The 26,692-nt window shown below is 36.2% G+C and overlaps 2 protein-coding genes across 6 annotated transcripts in view; one reads left to right on the top strand and one right to left on the bottom strand.

Annotated features, from left to right (window-relative positions):
* Window positions 1–5,399: 5,399 nt before the first annotated feature.
* Window positions 5,400–26,684, bottom strand: LOC111143468 (DNA damage regulated autophagy modulator 2). Of its 5 annotated transcripts, none has more exons than XM_022497234.1 (12): window positions 26,624–26,684; window positions 25,938–26,023; window positions 25,380–25,504; window positions 24,239–24,308; window positions 21,201–21,295; window positions 19,791–19,932; window positions 15,568–15,635; window positions 14,118–14,257; window positions 8,322–8,499; window positions 7,723–7,805; window positions 6,297–6,389; window positions 5,400–5,780 (listed from the first exon to the last, which is right to left on the bottom strand). In XM_022497234.1, the coding sequence occupies exons 6-12, from the start codon at window positions 19,919–19,921 to the stop codon at window positions 5,673–5,675; spliced, it is 801 nt and encodes a 266-aa protein (XP_022352942.1). In that variant the 5' UTR covers window positions 19,922–19,932; window positions 21,201–21,295; window positions 24,239–24,308; window positions 25,380–25,504; window positions 25,938–26,023; window positions 26,624–26,684; the 3' UTR covers window positions 5,400–5,672. The 5 variants fall into 5 exon arrangements, with proteins under 5 accessions (XP_022352942.1, XP_022352941.1, XP_022352944.1 ...); XM_022497233.1 differs by having other exon boundaries at window positions 19,791–19,935; XM_022497236.1 differs by lacking the exons at window positions 21,201–21,295; window positions 24,239–24,308; window positions 25,380–25,504; window positions 25,938–26,023; window positions 26,624–26,684 and adding an exon at window positions 21,804–21,892.
* LOC111143467 (choline/ethanolamine phosphotransferase 1) overlaps window positions 26,323–26,692 on the top strand; it is a 36,816-nt gene continuing 36,446 nt past the window's right edge. Inside the window, exon 1 of the mRNA XM_022497232.1 lies at window positions 26,323–26,355. The gene's annotated coding sequence lies outside the window, so the exon portion shown is untranslated. The remainder of the gene's footprint in view (window positions 26,356–26,692) is intronic.

The following is a 26,692-nucleotide window of genomic DNA, read 5'->3' on the forward strand; positions in this document are numbered from 1 at the left end:
AGCAGGCTCCCTGCTGAGCAGAGAGCCCGATGCGATGGGGGCTTGGTCCCAGGACCCTGGGATCATGACCTGAGCCGAAGGCAGAGGCTTTAACCCACTGAACCACCCAGGCGCCCCGAAGACTTTCCTTTTCTTGTTTAATTTTCTTGACTCTGGTTGAAAACCAATTGACTATGTAATGTGTGATCTATCTTAGGACTCCATTATGTTCCAAGGTATACTTATCTATCTATATGCCAATACTATATTGCCTTATTTTAATTAGAATACAATTTGAAGTTGGATAGTGTAATGTAAGTCCTCCAATTTTTTTTAAGATTGGTTTTGCTATTCTAGATGTTATAAATTTCCAAAATGTATAATCAGCTTGTCAATTTCCTCAAAATATCCTGCTGGGGTTTTTTATGGGTTACACTGAATCCACAGATCAAGTAGAGATTAGCATCTTAACAATACTGAGTCTTCCAACATAAGAATGCGACATACCTTTCCATTTATTTAGGCATTTTTAAATTATTCACAGCAACTTTTTTACCTTTCAGTATAAAGTTCTCATACATATGTAATTAGATTTGTTCCTAGATATGACTATTTTATGCTTAGATCATATTATTTCAGTTTTCAAGTTTCATTATTAATATAGAATTGCAGTTTATCATTAATGAACTTGTACCCTGTAACTTTTCTAAATTCACTTATTCATCCAAAATTAGTAGTTTTGAAAATTTCATATAATTTTGTAAATACACAAATACTTTCCTTTTTTTTTCTCTTAATCTTTTTTATTTCTTTTTCTTACCTAGAAGGTAGAAACGTTTCTATTGCAATGTTGAATAGAAGGGGCAAGGAAAGATATTTTTGCCTCCTTTACATTCCAGGGGGAAAGGATTTAATATAAAATCATTAAACATGATATTAGCTGTTAGATTTTCATTGATGTCCTTATCGAATGGTAAAAATTCTCTTCTATTTTTGGTTTGCCAGGAGTTTTTGAACTTGAGTGTTTAATTTTGTCAAACTACTCTCATTACTGTCATTTCTCCTTTATGTTAAGTTGGTGAATTATATTGCTGGGATAAACCCACCTTGGTCATGCTATATCATTTTTTTTTCATTGTTAAGTTGTTTCCTACTATTTTAAATATTTTTGTATCTGTATTCATGAGGGATATTAATCTTTTCTCTTTTCTCATATTTGTCAAGTTTTGTTACTAGAATTATGCTGGCCTCATAAAACAAGGTGAAAGTCCTCTTTATTTCTTTAAAGAGTTTATGTAGAATTCAGTGTTTGTTTTTTTTAAATTCAGTGTTATTTTTAACTGATATATTTAACAAAATTCACCAATGAATTAATCAGGGTTTGGAAGTTTTCTTATTGGAAAAATATGTAATTACAAATTCAATACTTTATTTTTAGATTTTTTTTCTTCTTGTATTTTTCACAAGCTATGGGTTAAAAGGCAATTTGTCCATTTCATCTGAGTAGTTGAACTTAATGGCATAAAGTTTTCCATAATATGCTCTTATTATTTTTAATGTCCAACAAGCTATGTAGTGATACCTTCCTTTTCGTTCTTTGTATTAGTATTTGTATTTTCTCTTTTTCACTTGATCAGGTTTTTGTTTGTTTTGTTTCCTAGGCTGTCATAACAAATTACCTCGAAATTATCTCTCGAAACCAGAGATTTCTCTCAGATTTCTGGAGGACTGAAATAGAAAATCAAGGCTCCTTTTAAAGGCTCTAGGAGAGGATAATTCCTTACCTCTTAATAGTTTCTGGTTGCTGGCATTCTTTGGTTTGAGGATGCATTATTCCAATCTCTGCCTTTGTTTTCACTTGGCCTTCTGTTTCTATGTCTCTATGGTCTTCTTATAAGGATACCAAATCACTGGATTTAATATGACCTCAGAACTAATTATTTCTACAAATATCCTATTTCCAAATAAGGTCACATTCTAAAGTTTTGGATGGACACGACCTTTTGGGAAATATTACTCAAGCCAGTACATTAATCTTGATAGGTGTTTATCAATTTTTATCATTTTCAAAATCTCACTTTTGTTTTTCTGTGTTAATTTCCAACAACTTTGTGTAAGTTCTCAGTCAATACCATGCCTTCAAACATTTCTTCTGTATCATTCTTTATCTTCACCTTTAGAAACTCAGTTATGAGATTCAAGGCCATTTGATTTTGCCTACAAAACTCAAATACTCTATACATTTTATTTTCACTCCCTTTTTCTTTTTATTTTCAATTGTCCTGTCTTCCAAGTTTAAAAAATCATTTCTTCTATGTGTAATCCTATCATATTAAATTCTAGAATTTTCTTTTTTTATTTCCCATAATTTACATGTCTCTGCTGAAATTCCCCATCTCTTCATGTTTACCACCCTTTTTACTACTTCCTTCAGCATTTTTATCATAGTTAATCTACCTCTGATAACTGTAACATCTGGGCAATCTGAGTTTGCTTCTATTGACTGTTTGCTCTCTGGATCAAACTTTTTGCTCCTCTGTGGGTCTTATAATTTCTTGCTGTATGCTGGATATTTTCCATAAAAGAACAATAGAAAATAAAATGAAAATAAATAATAGTTACTGCCACAAAAGGGCACGGCTGTTCCTTTGTCGGGCTCTTAGAGTGGGAAGCTGAGTTAATCTCATCCGTAGTTGAGGTAGAGATGAGCTCTGCAGCTGATTTAGTTTAACTTTAGCACTTGCTTCAAATATTTTAAATGAAAAGAGTTGCCTTTCAGTGGGGATTGGGATCTGAGCACTGATGAGATCCTAGTGGAATCTTTGTGCTTTTTAGCTAAACTGCCAGATATCCAAACATGGGGACTTCCTCTCTGCACTACATTTCAATAGCATATTTTAGATTTCCTGAAGTATTCTCTTTGTATTCTACTCAGGCTTCCTCAGTAGGTGACTTCTCTCAAATTACCATGCCTTTTGGAGGACCCAGTTGCTTACACTTACGATGTCTCAGAAATATTTTTTTCTTCATTTTAGTTCTGTTCTATGTTCTTATTGTCCTAGTAAATGAACAGTTTACTAAAATTAGCAATCTGGCTGGTTGAAAAGAAGTAAGACATACATCATGGATTTATAAAGTTACTAGTAAGCCAATGTTTACTGAACTTCATTTCACAGTGAGTCTATACAGGGCATTGAAGAGATAAGAAAAGTTCTCTTTCTCTTTCACAAATCCACTGAACACTTACAATATATGGCACTATTCTGGCAACATACAATATAATTTAAATAACTGGGATATGGATAAAAATGGAGCTCCTAAATTATAAAAGATCTCGTTTGATTTCTAAAATCTAAAATTAGAAGTGGACTAGTTCAGGTTCATTTTATCATGTGATTTTTGCCATCTCCTAAAATCTTGTCATCAATATCCATTTAGTGTAAGGAGAAAAAACTGGGTAAGAACATTACCATTTCTCAGAATCTTAATAAAATAATGAACATCCATTTAATTTACATTTCACTGCCTAAAATTCAGTCTCATGCTCATACTTAATTGAAAGGGAAGCCGGGAAATATAGTCTTGCTGTATATCCAAGTCAAAAAAGGAATAGATACACTCAGTTCATAGAACTTACTAATTTTGTCAGCTTAAGACCTTCTTTTTTTAAGGATAAACATTCAATACAAAAGTGGTGATTGAATTGAAAAGGAATGTCTTATCTGTTTATCCAAGCTACTGTACTGATGGTGGAGGCAAGGCATATTTTGAGGGAGGGGGTAATTACCTTCCTGTTACTTCAGCCATAAGTGAAGGATAAACACACATTAAAAAATCTCTGCTTATAATCCCCCTTTGAACTTTGTATTTTCAGCCTCTATTATGCCTAAGTGTTAAGGTTAAATGATGGGATTAAAATACTATCAAAGTAACATTTTGTTTTAAAATAATTTCTTTAATGTGTTAGTGCATATTTTTAAGCCTAATATTCTAGTATGGACCTGTAAATCCAAGTTTCTCCCTATGCCATCCTCCCCATATACAATTTGTAAACTTTGATTCTATCAATCCCTCTCTCACTACACTGTTGTCCTTCACAACTTGAATTTCAACTTCCTGATGTACAGGAGTCAGCACTGAATGCTGTTTCTCAGTTGAGGCTGCACCATAATTTTCAGAGGCATAACAGAAATTTTTCATGGTTTGTATCCACATTTTCTTCTAGTGATGCCAGATTTCAATGAATCACTATTTACTGAAATATCTCCCATGTTCACTGCTGCATGATATATGTAAACAGTATTTTATCCCATTTTGTCTTATTAGCCCAGAAGTCTTCAGAAATATTATTTACACAGTCCTATATCTAGCAACTTATTCCTAATTAAGATCTGGTTCCACCATATATCCATTTTTCCTTTAAAAGTGCTCCTTCTTTGTGCTTTAAACTTGTTCTCACCATTTTTTATTTTGGCTACAGAACCTTTTCTTCTAAAATGATAAACCTCGTTAATCTTCAAAGATCCTTTGAGAACCAGTCACTGAGCACCTCCTGGATGAATAATTTGAATATGAATTTTATATGGGATTTGTAAACCATCCTTTATCTGCCCAGATAGGGATCCAAGTAGAAGCTATATGATCATTTGCATGAGAGAGAGAGAGGAAAAAAAACAGCTTTGATGGATACAGGTATCCAAATTATTTTGTGCCTTGTTTTTTTTGGACTGATTTTGTCCTTTAGAATCTGGGTTCTACAGAGATCACACCCTGCTCAAAAGACTTAATATCTGCCCACTCAAGACTACTTTTATAAATAATTATAATTTGCTATAAATGAAAATCTAAGAAGCTCTTGACTACAGTTTGTGGTTACTTATATTAATCGTATCTACTGTTATTCACTAATTGCTCAGCCTTATGTATGAACACTAACCTTTGTTTTCTGTAAAACACAATCGAAGTAAATCCACCTACAGCTACTTCTCTCATGCAATAGTAATTAAAATCTCATTTCAGAGACTAAGCTTCATGAAACTGTGACAGACCACTTGGCATATATTTGGCCTTGTGGCAGGAATCAAGTCCATACCTACAGAAGCACTTGTGCAAAACTTGAGCAATGAAAGCACTTACATGAATTCAGGTCTGCTCCCATTAATAAGTGGATTCCAAAAGAAAAAAAGTTTATAAAGACTGTAAGAAATCTATTTAGATGGTTAAACTATTACTTCAAAATCCAATTCTAAAGGAGCTGTTGAGTAATAATGATTATCCGGGGTCCTTGGAAAATGTATCTTAGAAGAGTGTTCCAAGCAAAACATGGTTTACAATGATTTAGAGAATATGAAAGGCTGGATTTTGTAGACTGCTTGGTGCACATCTTGTTTCTCTTAAATAAATTAGAAGAAAATCTACAGTGTTGTTGTAGTCCTTTGGTTTTATTTTCTGGGATTAAAAAGAAAGTATAGGCATAAATGTTTTTACATGGTCTTCTTGAAGACATCCTTGAAAATAACTTATCAAATGGCTTTATTCATGTCTCTTGATTATCAGTATTCATCAATATCACTGTCAGCCTTGATTAAAGTTAAAACTGGTTAAAATTTTCAGAGCAGAATAAGGAACTTTCATGAACATTTCCCCCAAATCCCTGAGAATCGCAATCATCACAGATATATTTTATCCCTTCATCATAAATCTCTGGAAAGTAGCCGTGTTCGTTCATTGTTAACAGGGCAAGGAGCAGTGTCATAGAGGGTTAATCCATGTAAATTGGCTTCCACTCGTAAAGAAATTTTCTGTAACAGAAAAGAAAATTATATATAGGCATTTGTTCCTTAAAGACATCTTCAACGTCTTCAACTTTCCATCTTCAAAATGTTCTGAAGAATATTTTTGGGATTGGAGATGTAAATCAATTCTAAAGAGTAAAAAGACTGAACAGATGTTGTACTGCCAAAGGTATCATCTGTAGTACCAACAGAGTTAGGAAAACCAAGCTTTTCTACTCAGAAGTTCTTCATTTTTCTTTGGTTTCTAAAAGGAATTGGTGAAACGAAATGTTGAGGTTGGCCTACATAAACATAGGCAGAGTTGATGAAATTGACTTGTTTTACAAACTGATTTTCCAGGCTGAACCCCTTCCTAACAACACACTGTTTTCCCAAACACAGAAATGACTTACCTGAGCAGCTCTTCTTATGGCATCGCTGCTTATGAAGTTAATTTTCAAAAATGTTGGAGACTTGACTATAGCATCTTCTTTTATTCCACCTGAGGGAAGTTTGCATAAATATAATGTTGTGTTTTCTTACCTGAAAATCACGGATGTAAGTCAGGAAAAAACCAAAGAAGGAGAAAGACATAGACCATTCTGCTGCAGTGGTGATCATGTGAAGCACATAACCCTTGAGTGACAATGGAAAAAAAGAATAATTCTTTGAAATTTCACTTGAATGATCTAGAATTTCTCTCAAATAAAAGAACCATAAAATCTGTAAACCAATCTGTCTTCTGAACTTCAAAGGACATGACATAAACACTAAGGACATATTAATATACTATGGCCTTTTGTCAAAAACTATATACATGTGAGTTTATTAATTGTAACCAACATGCCATACTAATTAAAGATATTAATAAAAAGTGTGTGTACAGAATATATTGATAACACAGAACCCTCTGCACTGTTTCCACAATATTTCTGTAAATATAAAACTGTCTAAAATAACGTTTGTTTAAAAACTTAATTCTATTTATCTTTTATAAATAATTCCATATCCAAACTTTCTGGGAAAAAACAAAAAACAAAAAACAAAACAAAACAATCCTAATTTATTGAACATATCTCAATGTGGTTTTGATTTGAATTTCCCTGATGGCTAATGATGATGAACATCTCTCAAGGCATTAGGAAAGTCTTCCTAAATGATCTAGCTGTCGTACCTTCATCTAGATCAAATAAAATTTCCATTTGAAGAACTAAGAACAGGACTAAGAACAGGAGAACCTCTACTCTATAATTGGGAAGTTACTGCTTTTCCCGCAGCCATAAGATTCATTAAATGCCACTAAAAATGTTTCAGTAAAAAATACTCATGATAAACTTAGTGTTATTTTTACACTAAAAATAAAGCATTAAATAATATATAGATTATAACTGAGGAAAACTAGCAAATTATTTCATTCTTTCATTCTTACAAACATGTCCTATCCAGAGCTAATTCTTTAAAAATAATTCAAAATGAAATGCCACTGAGAGGTTTGTGAAAACAGATGAACTTAATTTTGTCATCTAGTTAGCATACATCCCTCCTCTTTTTTTCCTCAGGGTCAAAGATGTTATCTCCATTCAGATATCCATTATACTGGAACCTAAACAAAGAGTACGTAATAATAAACTTCTAGATGGTAATTCAGAAGACAAGTATTTCAATAATAAAAGAGCTCAGTTGGGTATGTTGTACTACATTACATCCATATTTGGAGGAGTCAATTTCTGAGAAAACTCTTTGCCATCACAATTCTCCTTATGTCTTGAAAATGTTCATTGTTGAATTGAGACAGAAAATACTGGTAGTGCTACATAAACTCGATCAGGCATAGAAAATAATTCCAATTTAACAAAATGATTACTCTAGAAAAGTATCATTTTTAGTGATGACATGAAAAATACATCAAAATCAACCAAAATAGTCATCTTTAATATAAAACTATGTTTTATAGATTCCAAGATCTTACTCTGTCCTCAGGGTTCCAATGGAGTTTCTGTACAATATCTGTGCCAAAATTCCCACTGTACAAGAGTGATGAGCAAGTCAGCACTATACAAAAAGTAAGTCAAGGAGAATCTCAGAGAAAACCTGTAAGTTTAAATTAGATTCAAAATAAAAATCACTTTAAATTTCCACAAGGATTACTCATTCATTTGTTTCCAAGGTCCAAACCCATTTTCTTAAAGACTCGATATTATATAGTAGTAGTGAAAATTAAAATGTACCCAGAGGATTACTATGAAATGGTTTGCATAGTCAATCCCTCTTTGCTCAGTAAATCAGCAGTACTATCCTAAGATTCTGCTACATAATTGTTCTCGGGAGGGCATTAACTCATCCTTCATATCTCTGAAGTGAGTATGATCAGGCTGAATTTTATCTTTGTTCCCAGCTCAATTACTGAGATCTTATGTCAAATTTGAATCTCGTCCTTTAATTTAGGGTTAGTAACCCAAGAATCTCCCCCACAAAATGCCTGCTCACAATATGCCAACAGTGTTCACTTATATTCTGTTATTTAATTCCAAGCTGCCAAGTACAGCTACGTTTTACAGCAAAGGATACTGCTAAATGCACTTACTCCACACCAGATAACCACCAGTAGTCTGATCCAGAAGACTTGTTTGCCATGAATTTTGGGCTGCATATGGTAGGAAAGGATGGTCTGAACGAACATGTATAACGAGCCCATGCCAAAGGTGAGCACAGCTCCACATACATGTACAATAAAAAAGGCTGTTTTCTGAGAGGTAGAAAGAAGAAATAAATAAGAGAAACTCAAAACATATTGCCAACACAATATTTAAAAGCACAGGCTAGTGACCTCAAAAAAACAGTCGCTGAATGGAAAAGGACTATGAATTCCAGAGATTACTTCCTGAAGCAATTCTCTCCCAGAGTACTCCACAAAAGCCAGAAGATTGCAGTAAACCAGTAGTCACTACTGAAAACATGGCAAGAATTATTCATTTACTCACTGAATAATATGTTTATTTGGGTACCTCTTCTATGTCAAGCACTGTTCTAAGTACTCAGATATATTAGTGGACAAAACAGACAAAAATCTGGCTCTCAGAATTTACATTCAAGTGAAGAAGCACAAACAGTAAGTGGCAAACTTTAGAAATAAGTAAAGTCCATCGTTTGTTAGATGGTAATAAGGGTTATAGAAAAAGGGTAGCGCATGGCAAAGGAGGATCAGGATGGTTGGGAAGCTGGAGGGAGGGTTTCAACTTAAATCTAATTTAAATCTGGGTGCAATTTAAAGGCTCAAAAAATTAAAGCATTCCCTCTTGGCTCTCATCGATTAGTTTTGGATAAATTATACACGAGATTACCGTAAATTCCAATATTTTCCTCCTTTTTATCAGTATCCATTTACATTTTACTTTTTACTACATGTACCCTCTGCTTAAAAGTGACAATGGTAGCTCTCCAAAAATTCTACAAATGTTTTTGGTTGAACTGCTCTAGTTTTCGAAGCTGATGCAGTCTGTATTTCGCTTGGTTGAGAAGGCGCTGCAGAGCACCTGGCAGAGTGTAGGATGGGGTAACAAGAGGGGAGAGGTTAGGACTTGGGTCCCTTCTTTCACAACTGACTGTGCTAATTCACAAACATAGCACCCAGTTTTCTTAGTTGAAGCTATAGTAAGTAAAAGGTAATAATGTTTTTGCCAAAGCCATTGGTTTTCTTTTGGAAAAGAAGGGCTATTTTGATTTGGTTTGTGGTATTCTAACTGGCAATAAGTTACGAGTACTGGGAAGAGAAAAGAATGCATTGCTATTACCACTTTGGGTAACAATGAAGAAAAACTTCAGTACCATAAAACATAATACAAAATGGTATTATCTTCTTCTGAGAATTTATCTATACATACGATTAAAGGCTAGAAAAATATAGGCAAAAACGAAATTAATGATTTTAGGGCTACAAGCAGGAATATGGATAAATTTTCGCCTTAAAAATATTCTCATATACGGCACCTGGATGGTTCAGTGGGTTAAGCCTCTGCCTTCTGCTCAGGTCATGATATCAGGGTCCTAGGATCAAGCCCCGCATCAGGCTCTCTGCTCAGCAGGGAGACTGCTTCTCCCTCTCTCTCTGCCTGACTCTCTGCTTACTTGTGATCTCTCTCTCTCTCTCTGTCAAATAAATAAAATATTTAAAAAAATTTTTTTTCATATAAATTGATGAAGCTAAATACTGATATAGCCTGATTGATGCCCACCTGTGATCAGTACATAGTTCCAACAACAAAATCCTATGAATTAAAAAGTAAAAACAGGGGCACCTGGGTGGCTCAGTGGGTTAAGCCTCTGTCTTCAGCTCAGGTCATGATCTCAGGGTCCTGGGATCGAGCCCCACGTCAGGCTCTCTGCTCAGCAGGGAGCCTGTTTCCTCCTCTCTCTCTGCCTGCCTCTCTGCCTACTTGTGATCTCTGTCTGTCAAATAAATAAATAAAATCTTTTAAAATTAAAAAAAAAAACAAGTAAAAACAAAGAATGGAGGGCACTTATTACCGTATTTTTATAATTAAAAATAAAGGCATTTAAAACTGGTTTTAACTGGCAGTACTTCTGCTTGGACATTCAATTTTGTTACTTTAGACACCAAGGAAACAGCAAAAGATCTTGAAATAGGCCAGAGAGTACTCCAGTGGAATGCTAAATCCTCTGGCACTGGTTCTACACGAATGTCAGTTTTACTTGGCTCTGAAAACTTCCGTAATGATAGAAGTTATGTGTAGAGACAGAAGTTAATTTGTAGAAAACTGACAGAAATGCAAATAATCCATATCTATACAAATGCAATTGTGTCTTTTTGAATGTTATTATCACTCTGTGAATAATGACCAGTTTTATATCATAAATTTGTTTTAGCATTCCTTATTTGACTACAAACCTGTGGTACCTTGACTTCTCTTTTCAGTTGATTTGTACTACCTACTATTTCCCTCATTAATTAGTAAGTTAAATAACATGTACAAAAGTCATTATTTTATTCTCTTTAAAAATATATCTTTTCACAAAGCAAAGACAAAAACTTATCCTTTGACAAAGACAAGAAAAATTATAGCGATATGTGTGGTCAGGAGCAAATGTCTGATAAAGAACTTAAGAAGTATACAATGAATGGTCTGTAATCTTTACCTACAAGCAGTTAATGAAACTTAGGAACTGATCTTCTGCTTACTTAGCCTTATCCTCTCTCTGAAGTCTCCCTGAAGATAAATTTTATAGGAAGAAAGAATGGCATGTGACAACAGAGGCACACATTATGGAGTTTTCTTGCCACAAGCCACGCAATACCAAGGATGGCTGGTAACTATTGGAAACTAGAAAAGAGGCATGTGTCCCCAAGGGAACTATCCCTTCTAACACCTTAGTTTCAGACTTCTGGCCTCCTGAACTTTAAAAGAATAAATTTCTGTTACTGTAAGTCACTCAATTTATGGTATTTTATTATGGCAGCCCTATAAAATTAATACAGATTTCTGCTTACTTATCCTTTCCAAGTTTCCTCAAAGATAAATGTCCTTCGAAGGGAAAAATACTCTTAAGTATGCACTGAGGATACTTAGCATGCGTTTGTGTTTGCTGAATATTATTATACAGAGTTGTTTTCAAAGAAATTAAATCTGCATTTTTTAAGTCAGAGTTTTCCAAATCACATTAGGTCTCTTTAAGCACCAACAACCACAGCAGTAGCAAAAGAATTTTTATCCATCCTGCTTAGTCCCTTTAGCCTCTTTAATAAGTCACTAAACAATGAGAACATCTTTGTTTGAAGTACTACGTTAGGTGATGAATATACAGCGATGAACACAACCATTGTGCTCGTAATTAATGGAGAAATAGATCAACTAAAAAATTTTAAAAACCACAGATAAAAAAGTAGACTATAGTAAGTGCTGTGAAGAATTTGTTTCCAGAGGCTAAGAAAACACAAAGAATACAAATAAAGAAAACTCTATATAGGAACAAGTCTATTCACAGAGATCTCCCTGAGGAAGAGGTTTGCACGGAAAACGTGAAGACACCTAGATCTATTTAGGTTTGGGGTAGTGAAATGTCCAACAAAAGAAACATGTGAAATGGAGTGAAATAAACTTGTCTTATTAAGGAATAAGAAAGTCCAGTGTTATGTACAAGGGAGGATATTAAGAAGGGGAATGATGTAGAACGAGGCTGGAGAAGTAGATCATGCAAGACCTTTGAATTAATTAAGCAGCTTGGCAGTTCATCAAATTCCTTTTTCTCTCTTGATTACATCTCTTTTCATGGAAGCTTGGAGCTGTATAGCTTTAAATAGGGTACAGGGAAACAGAGTGTGATGTACGTATAATAACAAAAGATTACACTGGCTGCAATATTAGATGAAAGGGAGGTAAGAGTGAAGGCAGAGAAAGCATTTAGGCGGCTATGGTACTAGGCCAGGCTATGAAAGATAATGAAATCTGAACTGGTTGAAGAGATGGTAGGGAGAGCAAGCAGAGATGGAAATGAAGAGAAGCAGATGTTTACAAGAAGTACTTAAGGGGTAAAACCAACAAGTCCCTACTTTAAAACACAGTGCTAGAGTCTCTTCCAAGTCAAACTCTGCAACACAGAAGTGGGAAGAGGCAGTGGCAATGCACTCACCACTTAAGCACTAAAAGTTTATACAAGGAAGGATATTGGGGTACTGTTACAGAATCTGCTTATAAATAGGGCCCAGCAATGAAGCCATCAGTGAAGGATGTGAAGGACATTCAACAGGTCCAAAGCTACATGAAAAGGGATGTGATCAAGAGAGAAAAAAGGAATTTGATTCAAAATTAAAAAGCCCAGGGACCCCTGTGGTGAAGGTTAATTAGAATTAAAGCTAAAAGGAACATAGCAATAAAAGTATATAAACCGTTTTTATACATAAATGAGAAAAAGGCAGAAAGGCAGCATGCACAGGCCACAATTAGGAACTCCCATTGGAATTTACTGGATTGCATAAACAAGTATTAATTATCAACACAGGTAGCATCTTACGTGTGGAGGTCACTTTGGGATCCATTCTTACCACACAGGGATGAGAGATACTGTTAAATTGGTAAAGGGACAACTGGAACAAAGAATCACTATACATATACTAAAATTTCCCCAAAACATATTTTTAACACTGAGCTTCAGAAATTGATTAGTGAAGGCAGAATCCTATTTGTGGCAAAGACAGCTAGCCACCAAAAGTCCTGTGTCCCTTCCACAGTATGGAGTTGTCCCAGGAACTGAGCCTCAGCATGACTTCATTTCCCAGTCCCTCTTGTTGTGTCTAGCAAATGTTAGTAGGATGATGTGAGTCACTGTCAGGTCAAGGTAGTTAAGAAGCAGGTGTGATTTCTGCATATTCTCTTTGACTGTTCCAGTTGACTGGATGCAGAAGACAGTAAGGACTTAGGGAATGCAAGAGCTCAAAGATGGATAGTGTCTGTGCCTTAAGTCACTGTGGGAGGAAAGCCATCTGTCAGGCAAAAATACCTGCAGTGGATGCATGAATATGCCTCTATCTGTGTATTTGTATGAGGGTGTATAAATAGTTATTAGATGTCTAAACTGAAACTCTGAAGACTGCAGAGCCATTAAGCAAAAAACACCCATATGCCCAGGACATAGCTGGTATTACCAAAGACTCATCTGAAAGAATGTCAGTTGAAAGGAATGTGAAGAGTTTGCAAATATTTGTGAAAGTTAACCTGCTACTTTAAGAATTCCCTGAGAAAAAGGTGAAAAGCTCCATATCCTCCCTTTACTTCCTCATATGAGAGGCTGAGCATCTCTAGAAATAGAGGTGATCAATGGGAACATCTAAACAAGAATATAAAATAGGTAAATGAGTGTAGATTGTTAGCATATTTTTTTTTCCCCAAAGAGCTTTACTTTTAAGTAATCTCTACACCCAACATAGGACTCGAACTCACAACCCCGAGATCAAGAGTTGCACGTTCTACCAGATAAGCCAACCAGGTGCCCCTAGCCATATATATTTTTTCAAAGTTCAAATCTATAATTGTGTCACTTATAATTTATATCAATTCTCTCTGGTCTTGGAATAATCTCCAACTAAGCAGTAATGAAGAGTCTAATAGAGCCCTGTGAATCATTAAAAGGTCAGAATAATTTATAGGTTTTCAGGAGTTTACTGAGAATGAATTTTTCCAATTGTGTATGTAGTGAACCCTAAGAAGATCAAATGATTTAAAGGCAGGGGATTCTACTTTGTTAAGGCAAAGAAACAATAACAGTGTGTAACTGAATGTTTCAGGTTTCCTTTTGAACATGTATTAATTTATGTACCTCAGGAAAATACTTATGCTGGGCTAAAATACAAACCTGGAAGTTTGCCACAACAGAAAGTCCAAAACAACTCAGTAATCCAAGTACAAGGCCAGCCTTGTTTAATTTGATGATACGACTCTCTTCAGGATTCAAGGCATGAACTTGCTTGTAACGAACATAAATGGTTGCAATGCCTGGGAAGAGATAACCCAAAAGACAGCAAAGTAATAAGTAACCAGGGAATAAAGTTGCCAACAAAGAGTTAACAAAAGTCACCTAACATAAATCTTCCTTTCAAAGTTAATTTGAGAGAAGAGAAAAACCAAAAAACAGAAACAGCTGTTGATTTTAAGGTTGCATTATGGAACTAGTAATATCTCTGTGGGACTGAAGGGCACTCTCATGGGCCTCACATTTACAAATATTTAGGACAAAATTTAAGAGATAAGTTTGATGTTTTCTGAAAATCTCTAATGATAAGTGTTATATAAAACAAAATATTCTAGATGATTAGCATTAAAATTTAAAGTAATTATTGTAAAATTTAAAGTAAAATATGGATAAAACGGGTACTGGCAAAAAACAAAAACCAACCAACCAAAAAAAAAAAAAAAAAAAAAGAAAGAAAAAAGAAAAAAGAAACACCAAAAGGTGATTTGCCTCACTCCCATTTCATTTTATTTCAAATTATTATAACTTGGTTCAATCATATATAGCAGTCAATTACACAGAAAACAAAAACACCAATTTTACGATAGTTGTTATCAAGAAAGGGTCAAAGCAAGTCAAATTTCCCATTGCAAAAGTATTGCCAAAGAACTTGGAAGAATAGAAAATGAAACAGAGATATGCTTTTGTAGATATGTTTTTGAAAACTTTAGTCATAAGATGAACCTCTATACACTGAATCATTCATTTCCTTGACTTCAATTTTTGATCCAAGGAGATAGTAAATACTATTTGGAAAAGTGCAAATATTTAAAACAATCACAACTGATGAAAAAAAATTTTAATCCTTAATACAAGTTTGATTCAAAAAATAATGAACAGGAATGTAAATTACAGTACAATTCCATTCCTTTGGCGTTAGAACATTGTTCAAAAATCAAAACACAGTTCTACCACTACTCTTAAACTTCTAAATTGTTTATCCTAAATGAATTTAGTTGGTGTTAGTTGCAGTCAGTGTGTTTATAAGCTTTCTGTCCTCTACTGGTCACTTAAGAAATCCACTTAAGGTCTCAAAAACTATTTGGTTATACTTTACAACTTCTATTTGGATGAGTAGTCAAATAGCCTTATAGATATTTTTTAAGGTTTATTTCTATAATTTAGCATTTTTAGAAACTGCCTTTCTTTGAAAAGGAACATATCTGGGATCAATAATTTAGTGGTAACATTCCCTCAGGTATAACTAGAAAGTAAAACAAGTAACAAGTGTTTAAAGAAGGAAAGGGCAATTTTGGTATTAATTTTGATTTTTAAAACAATTCCCATTACTTACACAAAACTGCAGCAATATTTAACATTGCCCCAAACAAGCATTTTTCTGGAGCTACTGTACCAGTGTCACTGAAAGAAAAAAAAGAAGGTATGTGGATTTCTCACACTAAATATACATGTGTATTTTTTTCTAAAGAGTAAGAAATAATGGATTACTTCAAATCCTGTATCTTTTTACACATTCCTAAGTTCAACTCATATAATTTTATGAGAACATGACAGTTTGAGCTCACAGTATTTATCTAGTTCACTTTTCTTTTTTTAAAAGATTTTATTTATTTGACAGAAAGCACAAGCAGGGGGAATGGCAGAGGGAAAAGGAGAAGCAGGCTCCCCGCTGAGCAGGAAGCCCGATGTGGGTCTCCATTCCAGGACCCTGAGATCATGACCTGAGCCAAAGGCAGACGCTTAGCCAACTGAGCCACCCAGTAGCCCTAATTCACTTCTTTCTCATACCACTTGAAATTACTTTTTTTTTTTTTTTTAAGATTTTATTTATTTATTTGACAGAGAGGGAGAGAGAGATCACAAGTAGGCAGAGCGGCAGGCAGAGAGAGTGGCGGGAGCAGGCTCTCCACTGAGCAGGAAGCCAGATTCGGGGCTTGATCTCAAGACCCTGCGATCATGACCTGAGCCAAAGGCAGCCAGTTAACTGACTGAGCCACCAAGGCACCCCAAGATTACTTCTTTTTCAGGTAACAGAAATCAACAGAAATTAATTAAAAACAAACAAACCTGGGCACCTGGTGGTTCAGGCAGTTAGGCAGCTGCTTTTGGCTCAGGTATGATTGCAGGGTCCAGGGATTGAGACCCACATCAGGCTCCTTGCTCAGTAGGGAGCCTGCTTCTCTCTCCCTCTGCCCCACCTCCCGCTCGTTCTCTCTCTCTCAAATAAATTAATAAAAATCTTTTTAAAAAATAACAAAAAATACCCACCCTGGGTACATTAGGGCTGTGTTACTGATTTCCATCAATTGGTCAGGTATGTTCCTTTGTCCCACCTGGATGTTCCCGAAACACTACAGATCCTTTCACAACTCTGCTTTTGTCATCTGTTGTTGACCCTGTCTATAACTCAATTGATACCTAATCATGTCCTGTTAATTTCAAAAACATTTATCAAGCACCTACTATGTGCCCAACAGTATTTTAGGGACAGGAGTACAGTGGTTAGTAAAAGAGACAAAGCCCTTCCCCTCTTGTAGCTTCCACATGAGACCAATTTTTCCCTGCCCTCCAGAGCCTTGGCCAACTCCTCTGGCAGAATGAGGAATCCCAGAGCACCCTGTCCAGACTTCTGTTAAAATTGCTGATCACAATGTATTACAATGTATCAGCTTACATGCTTGTGTTTCAGGGCAAACACAGATCCAGATCAACACCTATCATTTACTGTGCAAATTTGGGTATGCTCTTTTATCTTTCTATGACTGTTCCTTGTCTGCAAAATGGGGCTATTAATTTCCTCTAGCCTCATCAGCTCAACATGAGGAAATGAAAGTGACAATACATGTGAAGATCTAGCACAGCAGCAGACATAGGAGAGACACCCATTAAATGTTAGTTCCTTTCCCTTCTCTCAAACTACAGTAAAGATGAAAAAGATAAAGTCTTTGGCCACAAACTGAAGTACTAAAGGAAAGAGATAATAAGGATCTCAGCTAACACAATCTAATTGGAATCAAAAAGAGAGGGAAAGTCACATCTGGTAAGGAATCAATAGTGTTTGGTGAAATTTGGGTTAGGTTTATGAAAAGTAAAGTAACACATATAAATTCTAAGGATTGCTCCTTCCAACTCTAAGATGTATCTTTAGAAACAAAAGATTCTGTTACTCTGATCATCTTCAGGAAGTGAGAATTATGGTTTAGCTGCTTGTTTTTTCTACCTTTCAATTTTTCAAAAATAATGTATATACATTCCTATAATCAAAAAATTTCTGATTTCCTAAAATTTTAATAGTTGTATTTCAAGAGATGCTACAGTTTAGAAACACCCTGTGAGGAAACAAAAGCATGCATTTCCAAGATGGCTGGCTAAGTGTGCTCCTGCCTCGGCTCTGGAACAGTCTGATACAAACTGGACTACAAGTAAAATCAGCCAAGTCCATCACCTCATCAACACAGCACTCCAACCCAGTGGTCATCAAACTATTTTGATCACACACCATCAAAAAGAAAAAAAAATAAAAAAGTCTGATTGTGTAACTTCAAAATATATGTATTTATTAGATAATTTCAAATATCGAGATTTTAAAATATACATAGAGATTCTAATTTGTTCTCTTCCCCCCAGTACTCATCTCCTGCATTCTATGCAGGCATCCACTATTTGAACAAACTAAGAGAACACCGAAACATACTTGCTGTGAAATTGTCTTTGGTGTGGAAATTTACATTTGGTTATATCTTTTGGGACTGTTAACAATTAAACCTTTTAGATGAACTGAGAGGAACTTTGCAGAGCATCTAGTCTAACTTAATCATTCTTCAGATGAAGGAAATGAGCCCGAGAAGTAAAATTAAGTACTGAGTTTAAATGTATTAGAACATTGGAGAAAGGTCCCAGGGTAATAATATAAGGTCAGTAGCAGAAAAATAAAAGGGTAGAACAGGGACAGAAAAGGAAGTGTCTAGGGTACTGTCAGAAAATCACATGCAGTACCATCAGAGAACTGAAACTCTGAAAAAGAACCCAAAGGCCTCTTAAGTGATTAAAAGCTTTTTAAAGTGAAAGCAGACAAGTTCTTAAAGGGGAAATAAAAATGCTGAAAGGCACTCAGGAATTACTGATGTATGTTCTCTAAAAAGTCACTAAAGAATGAACTATCTCCTTAAGCTACATGTTCCTGTAGCAGCGTGCTATGATCAGTGGTGATTATTCATCAAATTATTCCTAGAATCGGAACCTTCAATTCTAAAATATCTTTGGTTTTTGTACATCTTCCCAAAGTGTACCCAATTTGTTGCTATCTTTTGCTCCATACCATACCACTGTGGGAACAAATGTAGATAGTAACATTCTGATCTCTTCTTGATACTTTTTTTTTTAAAGATTTTATTTATTTATTTGACAGAGATCACAAGTAGGCAGAGAGGCAGGCAGAGAGAGAGGGGGAAGCAGGACCCTGCTGAGCAGAGAGTCCCATGCGGGGCTCAATCCCAGGACCCTGAGATCATGACCCGAGCTGAAGGTGAGGCCCAACCCACTGAGCCACCCAGGCGCCACTCTTCTTGATACTTTCAAAAAGATAAATTTAGCCTTCTGGTTCATCACCCTTTAAAAATTCACTATTTTCTACATTGGAGAGGTCATTTTTTCAGAATGTAAACAAATAAATAAATGAAACAACTATAACAACAAAACAAACTATGGAAGGAAACCAACCAAACCATTAATTACCTCTGGACAGGCAGAAGCAGGAGAGGGGCTGAAACAGACTTTCACTTTTTACTTTTATAGTCAGTCTAGTATTATTTAAAATGTTAGGATAAGTATATATTGTCTTTATAACTGGGAAAAGAGAGTTACAAACATAGCACAAGCAACTGAGTACCCATACTTATATCATTATTAGTTTTGAAATTTCAAAAATACTACTGATAAATTTTGATACTTAATGTGTCAGAAAGACCTAGACAATATGTCATAAAGATTAAAAGCAAGGTCTCCAGAGTCAAACTGCCCAAACTGCATTTTGGTTCCACCTCTTACTGAGTCATGAATCCTTGAACAAATAACTTATTTTCTTCTCTCTTAAATGGGGGTAACAATTTTTACTTCATAGGGTAGTTGTAAGGATTCAATTATTTATCATCTGAAGAATGCTTAGAACATTACCTTGTACATAGCAAGTAGATCAATAAATAGTTGTCATTACTATTATCTTTTAATACTACTACTGTTGTTTGCAGCATTTTTGAATTTTAAAGGGAGAGTAATTCCACTTCTATCTTCTGAGACAACCTCAAATATTTATTTGGAAGACAAGACACTTAAAGTGTCTTAATTCACTAACTAATTCACTAAGTGAATCATATCCCTGTCTCCACCATTCTCTATCACATGGAAAGAACCAAATACAACTTCCTTTTTATACTCTGTGTTGTTATAATGTTGAACATAAAACCTGAATTTTAAAATGTTAACATGGAATGTTGGCTTCACTGTTAAAATGTGAATGATACATAAACGGTCTCCTATAAAAAAATACATTTCACTGACCTGATATAAGGCAAAGCAGGGTCAACATGGTGAAGTGTTATGGCTGTAATGTATGAAAATATAAAAGCAGCAGCTGTCCAAATTACTAGGGCAGACGGGAGGAAACTGAGACCTTGTTGAAACCACCACATCTCAAACAGGTCTTCTGAGGTAGAAAAAGCAAATTAGAGAAAATTATTCACAAGTATTTCATCTCTTCTACTTTAGCCATCCACTCCCACTATCTTATACTTATCAACCTGAGCTTTCCACTTCTGATATCACCCCCCACACCATCTACTAACACCTGCTTGCTTTCAGTTTCTCTGTAAATGGAACCAAACTTCACCCACTTGCCTTATCTAGAAACGTTCTTCCTCCCTCAGGTTTCCACACATAATCAAGTAGTAAGCACTGTTTATTCAACCTTCTAAGTTTCTTTCAAATCTACCCTTTCTTTCCATCTTCACTGCCACTACTCTACCGAAAATACCATTATTTCTTGGCCCGATTATTATTATAATCTCCCAAATGGTTCTTCTGTAGTATGGACCATGACCAATCTAGACTCCACCCTAAAGCCAGAGTGATCATTCTAAAATTCTGAAATATCAATCTGACTACCTATTCTCCTATAAAGAATATTTCAGGGCCTCCCTGTGCCCTTATAAATTGTCTTTCCTCCTTAACTCAGTCTACAGGGTCTTTGCATTGTCTGATCTCTACTTAACTTTTGGTAATTCATCTCTGGCTACTTCTTTGTTCCCAATTCCTTGCTCTAGCTTTCATCATCATTACAAATGCAAACACAGTGTCTACTCTGTGTCAGCACATTACTAATCACCTTAAATAAACGATCTCATTTACTTCTCACAACAGAATTACAGAGATTAAGAGCATTGTCCAAGGTCACAGGGCTGGGACTTAGAATTCGAACTAAAGTAGTTCTGTTCCAGCACCAATCACTGTGCTATATGGCTATAGGAAACTTCTTTCTGATGTTCAAATCTGTTATGCTCTCTTGTACACTGGCAGACCTTCATGTATACTGTTCTGACTGGGTAACAGACCACCATGCTATTACCCTTCAGCCTCACTACCACCTGTTAACTCCTATATACTTTCTTTTTTTTCTAATTTATTTTACTTTATTTGTCGGAAAGAGAGAGAAAGAGACAGCACAAGCAGAGGGCACAGCAGACAGAGAGAAGCAGACTCCCTGCTGAGCAGGGAGCCTGATGTGGAACCTTATCACAGAACCGTGGGACCATGACTCCAGCCGAAGGCAGATGCCCAACTGACTGAGCCATCCAGACATCCCTACTCCTATATATTTTCAAGTACTAACTCTTACAGCTTTAGCTGAGTGTCCCTGCTTTGTTTCCAAGAACACCCTTGACTTCCCTGACCAAGACATTCATCTCACTTAACTGTTGCTTGTTTGCTTGGTGTTATCTTCCTCACTAAACCTTAGCTTCTGACAGAGCAGGAACCAACTGTTCTGTTCACCATTATATTTCCAGCTCCTGCATGAAGGGGAAAAGAAAAACAGTACCTAAATACACACATATCACACATCACCACTTTCTCTTAAATTCCAGATTGAGGATGTTGTTTCCGAATTCACTAATGATTACTTGATATTAATGTATCTGAATGTATTTAAAATTTTTTTTTGTATTTAAAATTTTTAAAAATAAATACAGAAATAACCTCAAGTTATAAGAAATTACTGCTATGCATATGAAAATAATGTCAGGTTTAGAGGAGTATCTTCTCATAGTTTGATGGACAGAAATTGAATATTTCCCATGAACTTTGAAAGAACTTTTTTTTTAAGAGCTTATTTATTTATTTGACAGAGATCACAAGTAGGCAGAGGGGCAGGCAGAGAGAGAAGAGGAAGCAGGCTCTCTGCTGAGCAGAGAGCCTGATGTGGGGCTGGATCCTAGGACCCTGGGATCATGACCTGAGCCGAAGGCAGAGACTTAACCCACTGAGCCACCCAGGTGCTCCTGTAAGAACAACTCTTACCTGCATAATCCTCCAATGTGCTCAGCTTCTTCCAAATAATGAAATCTCAGCCACTTTTGACTTGTACTCGTCATTTACTCTGATCATCTGACTTGTTGCTAAATATATACATTTAAGTCTTGCTAAGTTAAGTTTCTTTTCCTTTTTCCCTAAAGTCACCATTATAGACTCGATCTGAGTAATTTCCTACTTGAATTATCAAAGTCTCCTCCTTTCTGTTTATTTTTTCTTTTTAGTTTTTAACATTCTATCAATTTTCTTCATCAATCTAGTTAAACGTGATAATTCCTTGCCACATTCCTATAGTGCTGTCCCCAGCATAAGTTTCTGGGACAATAATTCTCAATTTCTACAAATTTTGAATTATTTCTAAAATCTTTAATTCTTCTCCTTTATTCTCTTTGAAATTATTTTACTTTGGATAATTCTTACATAACATCCTTAGAAGAACATCCAAAGATGTTCTTACATAACATCTTTGAAATTATTTTACTTTGGATAATTCTTACATAACATACCTGTTTTACAGTTTTTGATATGAACTTATATTTGGATGATTTTAATTGGGAGTATTCTATAAAGCTTAGGTTAATGGTGAATCATTCCAGGATGGGTCTATATCTATTTTTGCCAGACAGTCTGGCGCATTACCAACCTGGGCCAACTTTTTTCCAAGTTTTTTAGACCATGTAGATACGTAAATTTGAACCTTGAATCTGAGTGTTGGCAAACCCTGTAGTTTCAAAAGTTCTCAAGAAGTAGCTTTACTCACCCACCTGGACCTGGGTGAAAATGAACAAATTTCTTTGTGATCCCCCTTGCCAGGAAGGAGATATTTTTCCTAGCCCACCTTTCACTGAGTAGTTTTTTGAGGATCCTGGCTGAATCTGGGGAAAGGCAGTTCTCCAAGGCCATGGGTTGTACAATTTCAAGTAGAAATATTTGAATTTTAACTTTTATGAATAAAATCATCCCCTGAAACACATTTATACAAACTACCATGTGAATGGTGCCTCTTGGAATTGTATACCTGAGAGGTCAAAGGGCTTTGAATTCTCTCTACCTTGGTGGGGAGCAAGAGGAGCCTATCACTAGTCCTTAATTGTGCTTTATTTCTGCTATCAGCCAAACCAAAAGACACACTGCTAGTTTACTACTCTGGTTTCTATTCTCTCTTTGACCTTTTAGCCCTGGGGATTTCCCTTTCTGTTCTACAGGCCTACAATGTATTTAAAAGGCTAATATAATTTATTCAGCATTTAGGTGTTCTAGCAAAGGGATGGACACAATGTTTTGGAAATCCCTTTTGCTAGAACACCTAAATGCTGAATAAATTTAGGTGTTCTAGCAAAAGGGATTTCCAAAACATTGTGTCCATCCCTTTGCTAGAAGCATAACCCCCCTTCCTTTAACCATTTTTGTATGCACATGTCCTTCTTATTCTTTAAAATCAAGCTCAAATATGATCTTCCACAGCAACCTTCCCTAATCTCTCTGCATCCAGAAATAAGCACTCCTTCTTCTGAGAACACTCTATTTGCATATCTCTTGTGGCTATTGTCTTCTACAGTATGACAAATAAGTAAAGGGTCTTAAGTGGATAAAATCCTTGAGGAGAGACTCCACTTCCCTAACCATAGCAGAGGGCCTTCCCCATGTTAATCACAAAATATTTTCTGAATGAACAAACAGCCAAAACCAAATTGATTCTTAAACCTCAAAAAGATTCATGATTTTTCTATTTCAGTCAAGAGTATTGTCATTTTTCCAGGTTATTCAGATTCTGAGATCTCATGAGTAACCCAAGGTTCCAAGACAGTATCCTCTTGCCACATGTGGCTATTTAAATTAAAATGTCAGGGGTGCCTGGGTGGCTCAGTGGGTTAAGCCTCTTCCTTTGGCTTGGGTCATGATCCCAGGGTCCTAGGATCCAGCCCCACATCAGGCTCTCTGCTCAGCAGGGAGCCTGCTTCCTCCTCTCTCTGCCTGTCTCTCCACCTACTTGCTATCTCTGTCTGTCAAATAAATAAATAAAATCTTTTTTAAAAAATTAAAATTTCAATGGACTAAAATAAAACTTAAAAATTCAGTCTTTCAGTCATACTAGGCACATGTCAAGTGCTCAAAAGCCCCATGTGTCTAGTGGCTACCCCAAAGGATAGTGAACATAGAGCACATTTCCATTATCATGGGAAAGTTCTACTGGACGATGCTGAGTAGCTCTTACAGGGACTGCACTGACATAGCACAAGTAAAGAAACACACTACTGATACATAATAAGTGGTAGCTTTTAGTACTAACTGTTAAATGGTCTAAAATAATACCCGCTTCACAGAGGTTCATGCAAGAACTAAATGAGTTAATATATATAAAACATTGTCACAGACGATCAATAAATGGCTGTTTCTCTTTTAGACTGTAAAAGATAAATTACCTGTTTTACAAGCTCGTAAGATATTGGTCTTCAAATCTGCACAAACCTGCACCTTTGTAAATCCTGAAATCTACATACAAAGAAAATAAGAAAATGTTTCAAACCACATTCTTTTAAACATGTAAAATTTCAATTCAATGCACCAATATTTGTCCATGGGTAGGACACTATGTTATAGTATTATTAATAAGTTATTTTTCTTTAAAGAGTCAATACATGTGTTTAAGTTTTTATTTTAAATTTAGTTTGGTGAACATACAGGATTATATTAGTTTCAGGTGTGTAAACAGTGATTCAAAACTTCCATACAGTACCTGGTGCTGTTCGGGTTAAGTGTACTAGTGTGTTTTATAATGATATTGTACCATCTGAAATTAAATAATATTTCAAATCTAGGATATCAATTTTCCTATCCTTTCTCACATTAGACACCTTTCACTGACATCAAAAAAGATAAATTAAAAGGAAAAACACTGAATTTCCTCCTATGGAAGGAAAGACAAAAATGAGGAAAGGATAGCTTATTATTAAGCAAAATAAAACATTAACTAGTCCATGTGATGCAAAGGGAAGAATAGAGTTGTGAGATCGGCTTTATCCAAGTATAAATCCTAGCTTTATCAAGTCCCAGCTGTATGATTTTAGGAAAGTTACTAAGCTTCTCTTAGTTACAGTATTCTGATTTGTAAAGTAGCTATCTCAAAGGGTTGTTCCTTCGAGTAGAACAGAGAAAGCATACAATATAACAATGATAGCTGATTTGTCAATTCTGTGCAAGTGTAACTAGCCACAGGATGGGAACAACACTTAATTCTTTACAAGTGTGAATCATCTTGGACTCATATCTCCTCAGGCTTTGAGGGTTCTTGGTTAAACTGTTTAGAAGACAAGCAAGGCTTGAAATGATTTACCAGTCTCCTAAGGACAACTGAAAAACTTAAGTGCCCTGACATAGTGAGGAAGACTACTTTTGCCCATGCATTTTCACAGTGGAAAGCTAGAAGTGTGGCTGGTTAACTGCCAAGCAAGCAAAGTTAAAATTTTAATGGTTAATGATTTAAGAAGCCTTTGAAAATATGAAAGAATAACCTCCATCTAGTAGTAAGAGTGCTTAATGAATTATTCCTGCTCTCTCACCTACCTTCTTTGCTTTCTTTGAAGATCCATGAATCAGAACTGCAGTCACAATTCTTAAATTTTTCAAATATTTGAAAGCCACTGGTAATAAGATTAATTCCTTTTACTGTCTCCTCTAAGCGGTGACCGCTAAGAAACAATAAGAAAGTAAATTCTGGATATTCCAAGTAAAGTTAAGATAGTCTTAAGCTCTTTTTAAAAGTCCACAAAACCACCAGGCCCAAAGCAAAGCGTAAGAGAAAACAGTTATTTTTCTAAACTCTAACCTGGCCTTCTGACAAATGTGATATTCTCGTAACTGTTAAATCCCAAAGAGTCTAGAAGATTAAGTAACTTTTTTTTTTTAATAAGTTGGATCAAAAATTACAAGGGGAACAGAGAGGGTGGGGAGAGAATTTGATAATGCCACAATAATTACAAAACTGCATTTGGGTACTGATTTATAAATTAAAATTTGGGAGAACTGGAAAAATTATTTCCCCGGTGTGTTTACTGGTTTTCAAATGTATATAATGTAAAGAACGAACAGTGTGAGGATACAAGGGACCAGCCATTTATTTACCTTTCTGTCTTGGGCCCACACTCCCCTCAGGTGCGCCCAGCGACAGAACTGCGTGTGGTAGACCAGAACTCCGCGTGGTAGACGAGCTGCAGATAAACATAAAGTCACCACAGATCTCAAATTCAAACCTACCCCCAAGCCCCCTACCAAGGAATCTGAGCCTAGGAGTGAAAACTGGAACGGTAACCAACCGCAGTTTTTGTGGGACTGGGGTGAGGGTTCTCCGTAGCCGCTTAAAACAAAACCAAGGCATTATTTACACGGCTGCCTTCTTCCAGAGGCGCAAAGCCCGGGGACTCTGATCTCAGCCGGGTTATGCCAGCGGCCAGGAAAAGATGCGGGAGGCGGAGCCTGGCTCGGCCCGCTCGTGGGTAAGAGGGGAGAGGAACCTGGAGACACCGAGGATGGGGAGGCAAAGGTGAAGCACGGGCACCTGAGCCCAGCCCGCCCCCGCCCCCGTCCCCCAGGTCCCCAGGAGCCCGCCTGCGCTCCGGCCACCAGCGGGTCCCTCTCCCGCGTTTCTCAGTGTGGTCCCCGGGGGCAGAGCCAGCCCGCACGCGACTCGCGCGCGGACCACTGGGGTGAAGCTCCGGGCGGCTTCCACTTGCCAAACCCGCCCGATCCCATTCTCTGACCCACACCCCTACAGGGGGCTAGGGCCCGCCCTCATGCCCTTTTTGGCCTACCTTGTGTGGATGACCCCGCCAGGGACAGCCGCCGCGTCCGAAGCCGGCCTGCGGGACCGAGACAGGGCG

Source organism: Enhydra lutris, unplaced genomic scaffold (genome assembly GCF_002288905.1).
Source record: "Enhydra lutris kenyoni isolate GAN:26980312 unplaced genomic scaffold, ASM228890v2 scaffoldscaffold9, whole genome shotgun sequence".
Taxonomy (NCBI): Eukaryota; Metazoa; Chordata; class Mammalia; order Carnivora; family Mustelidae; genus Enhydra; species Enhydra lutris.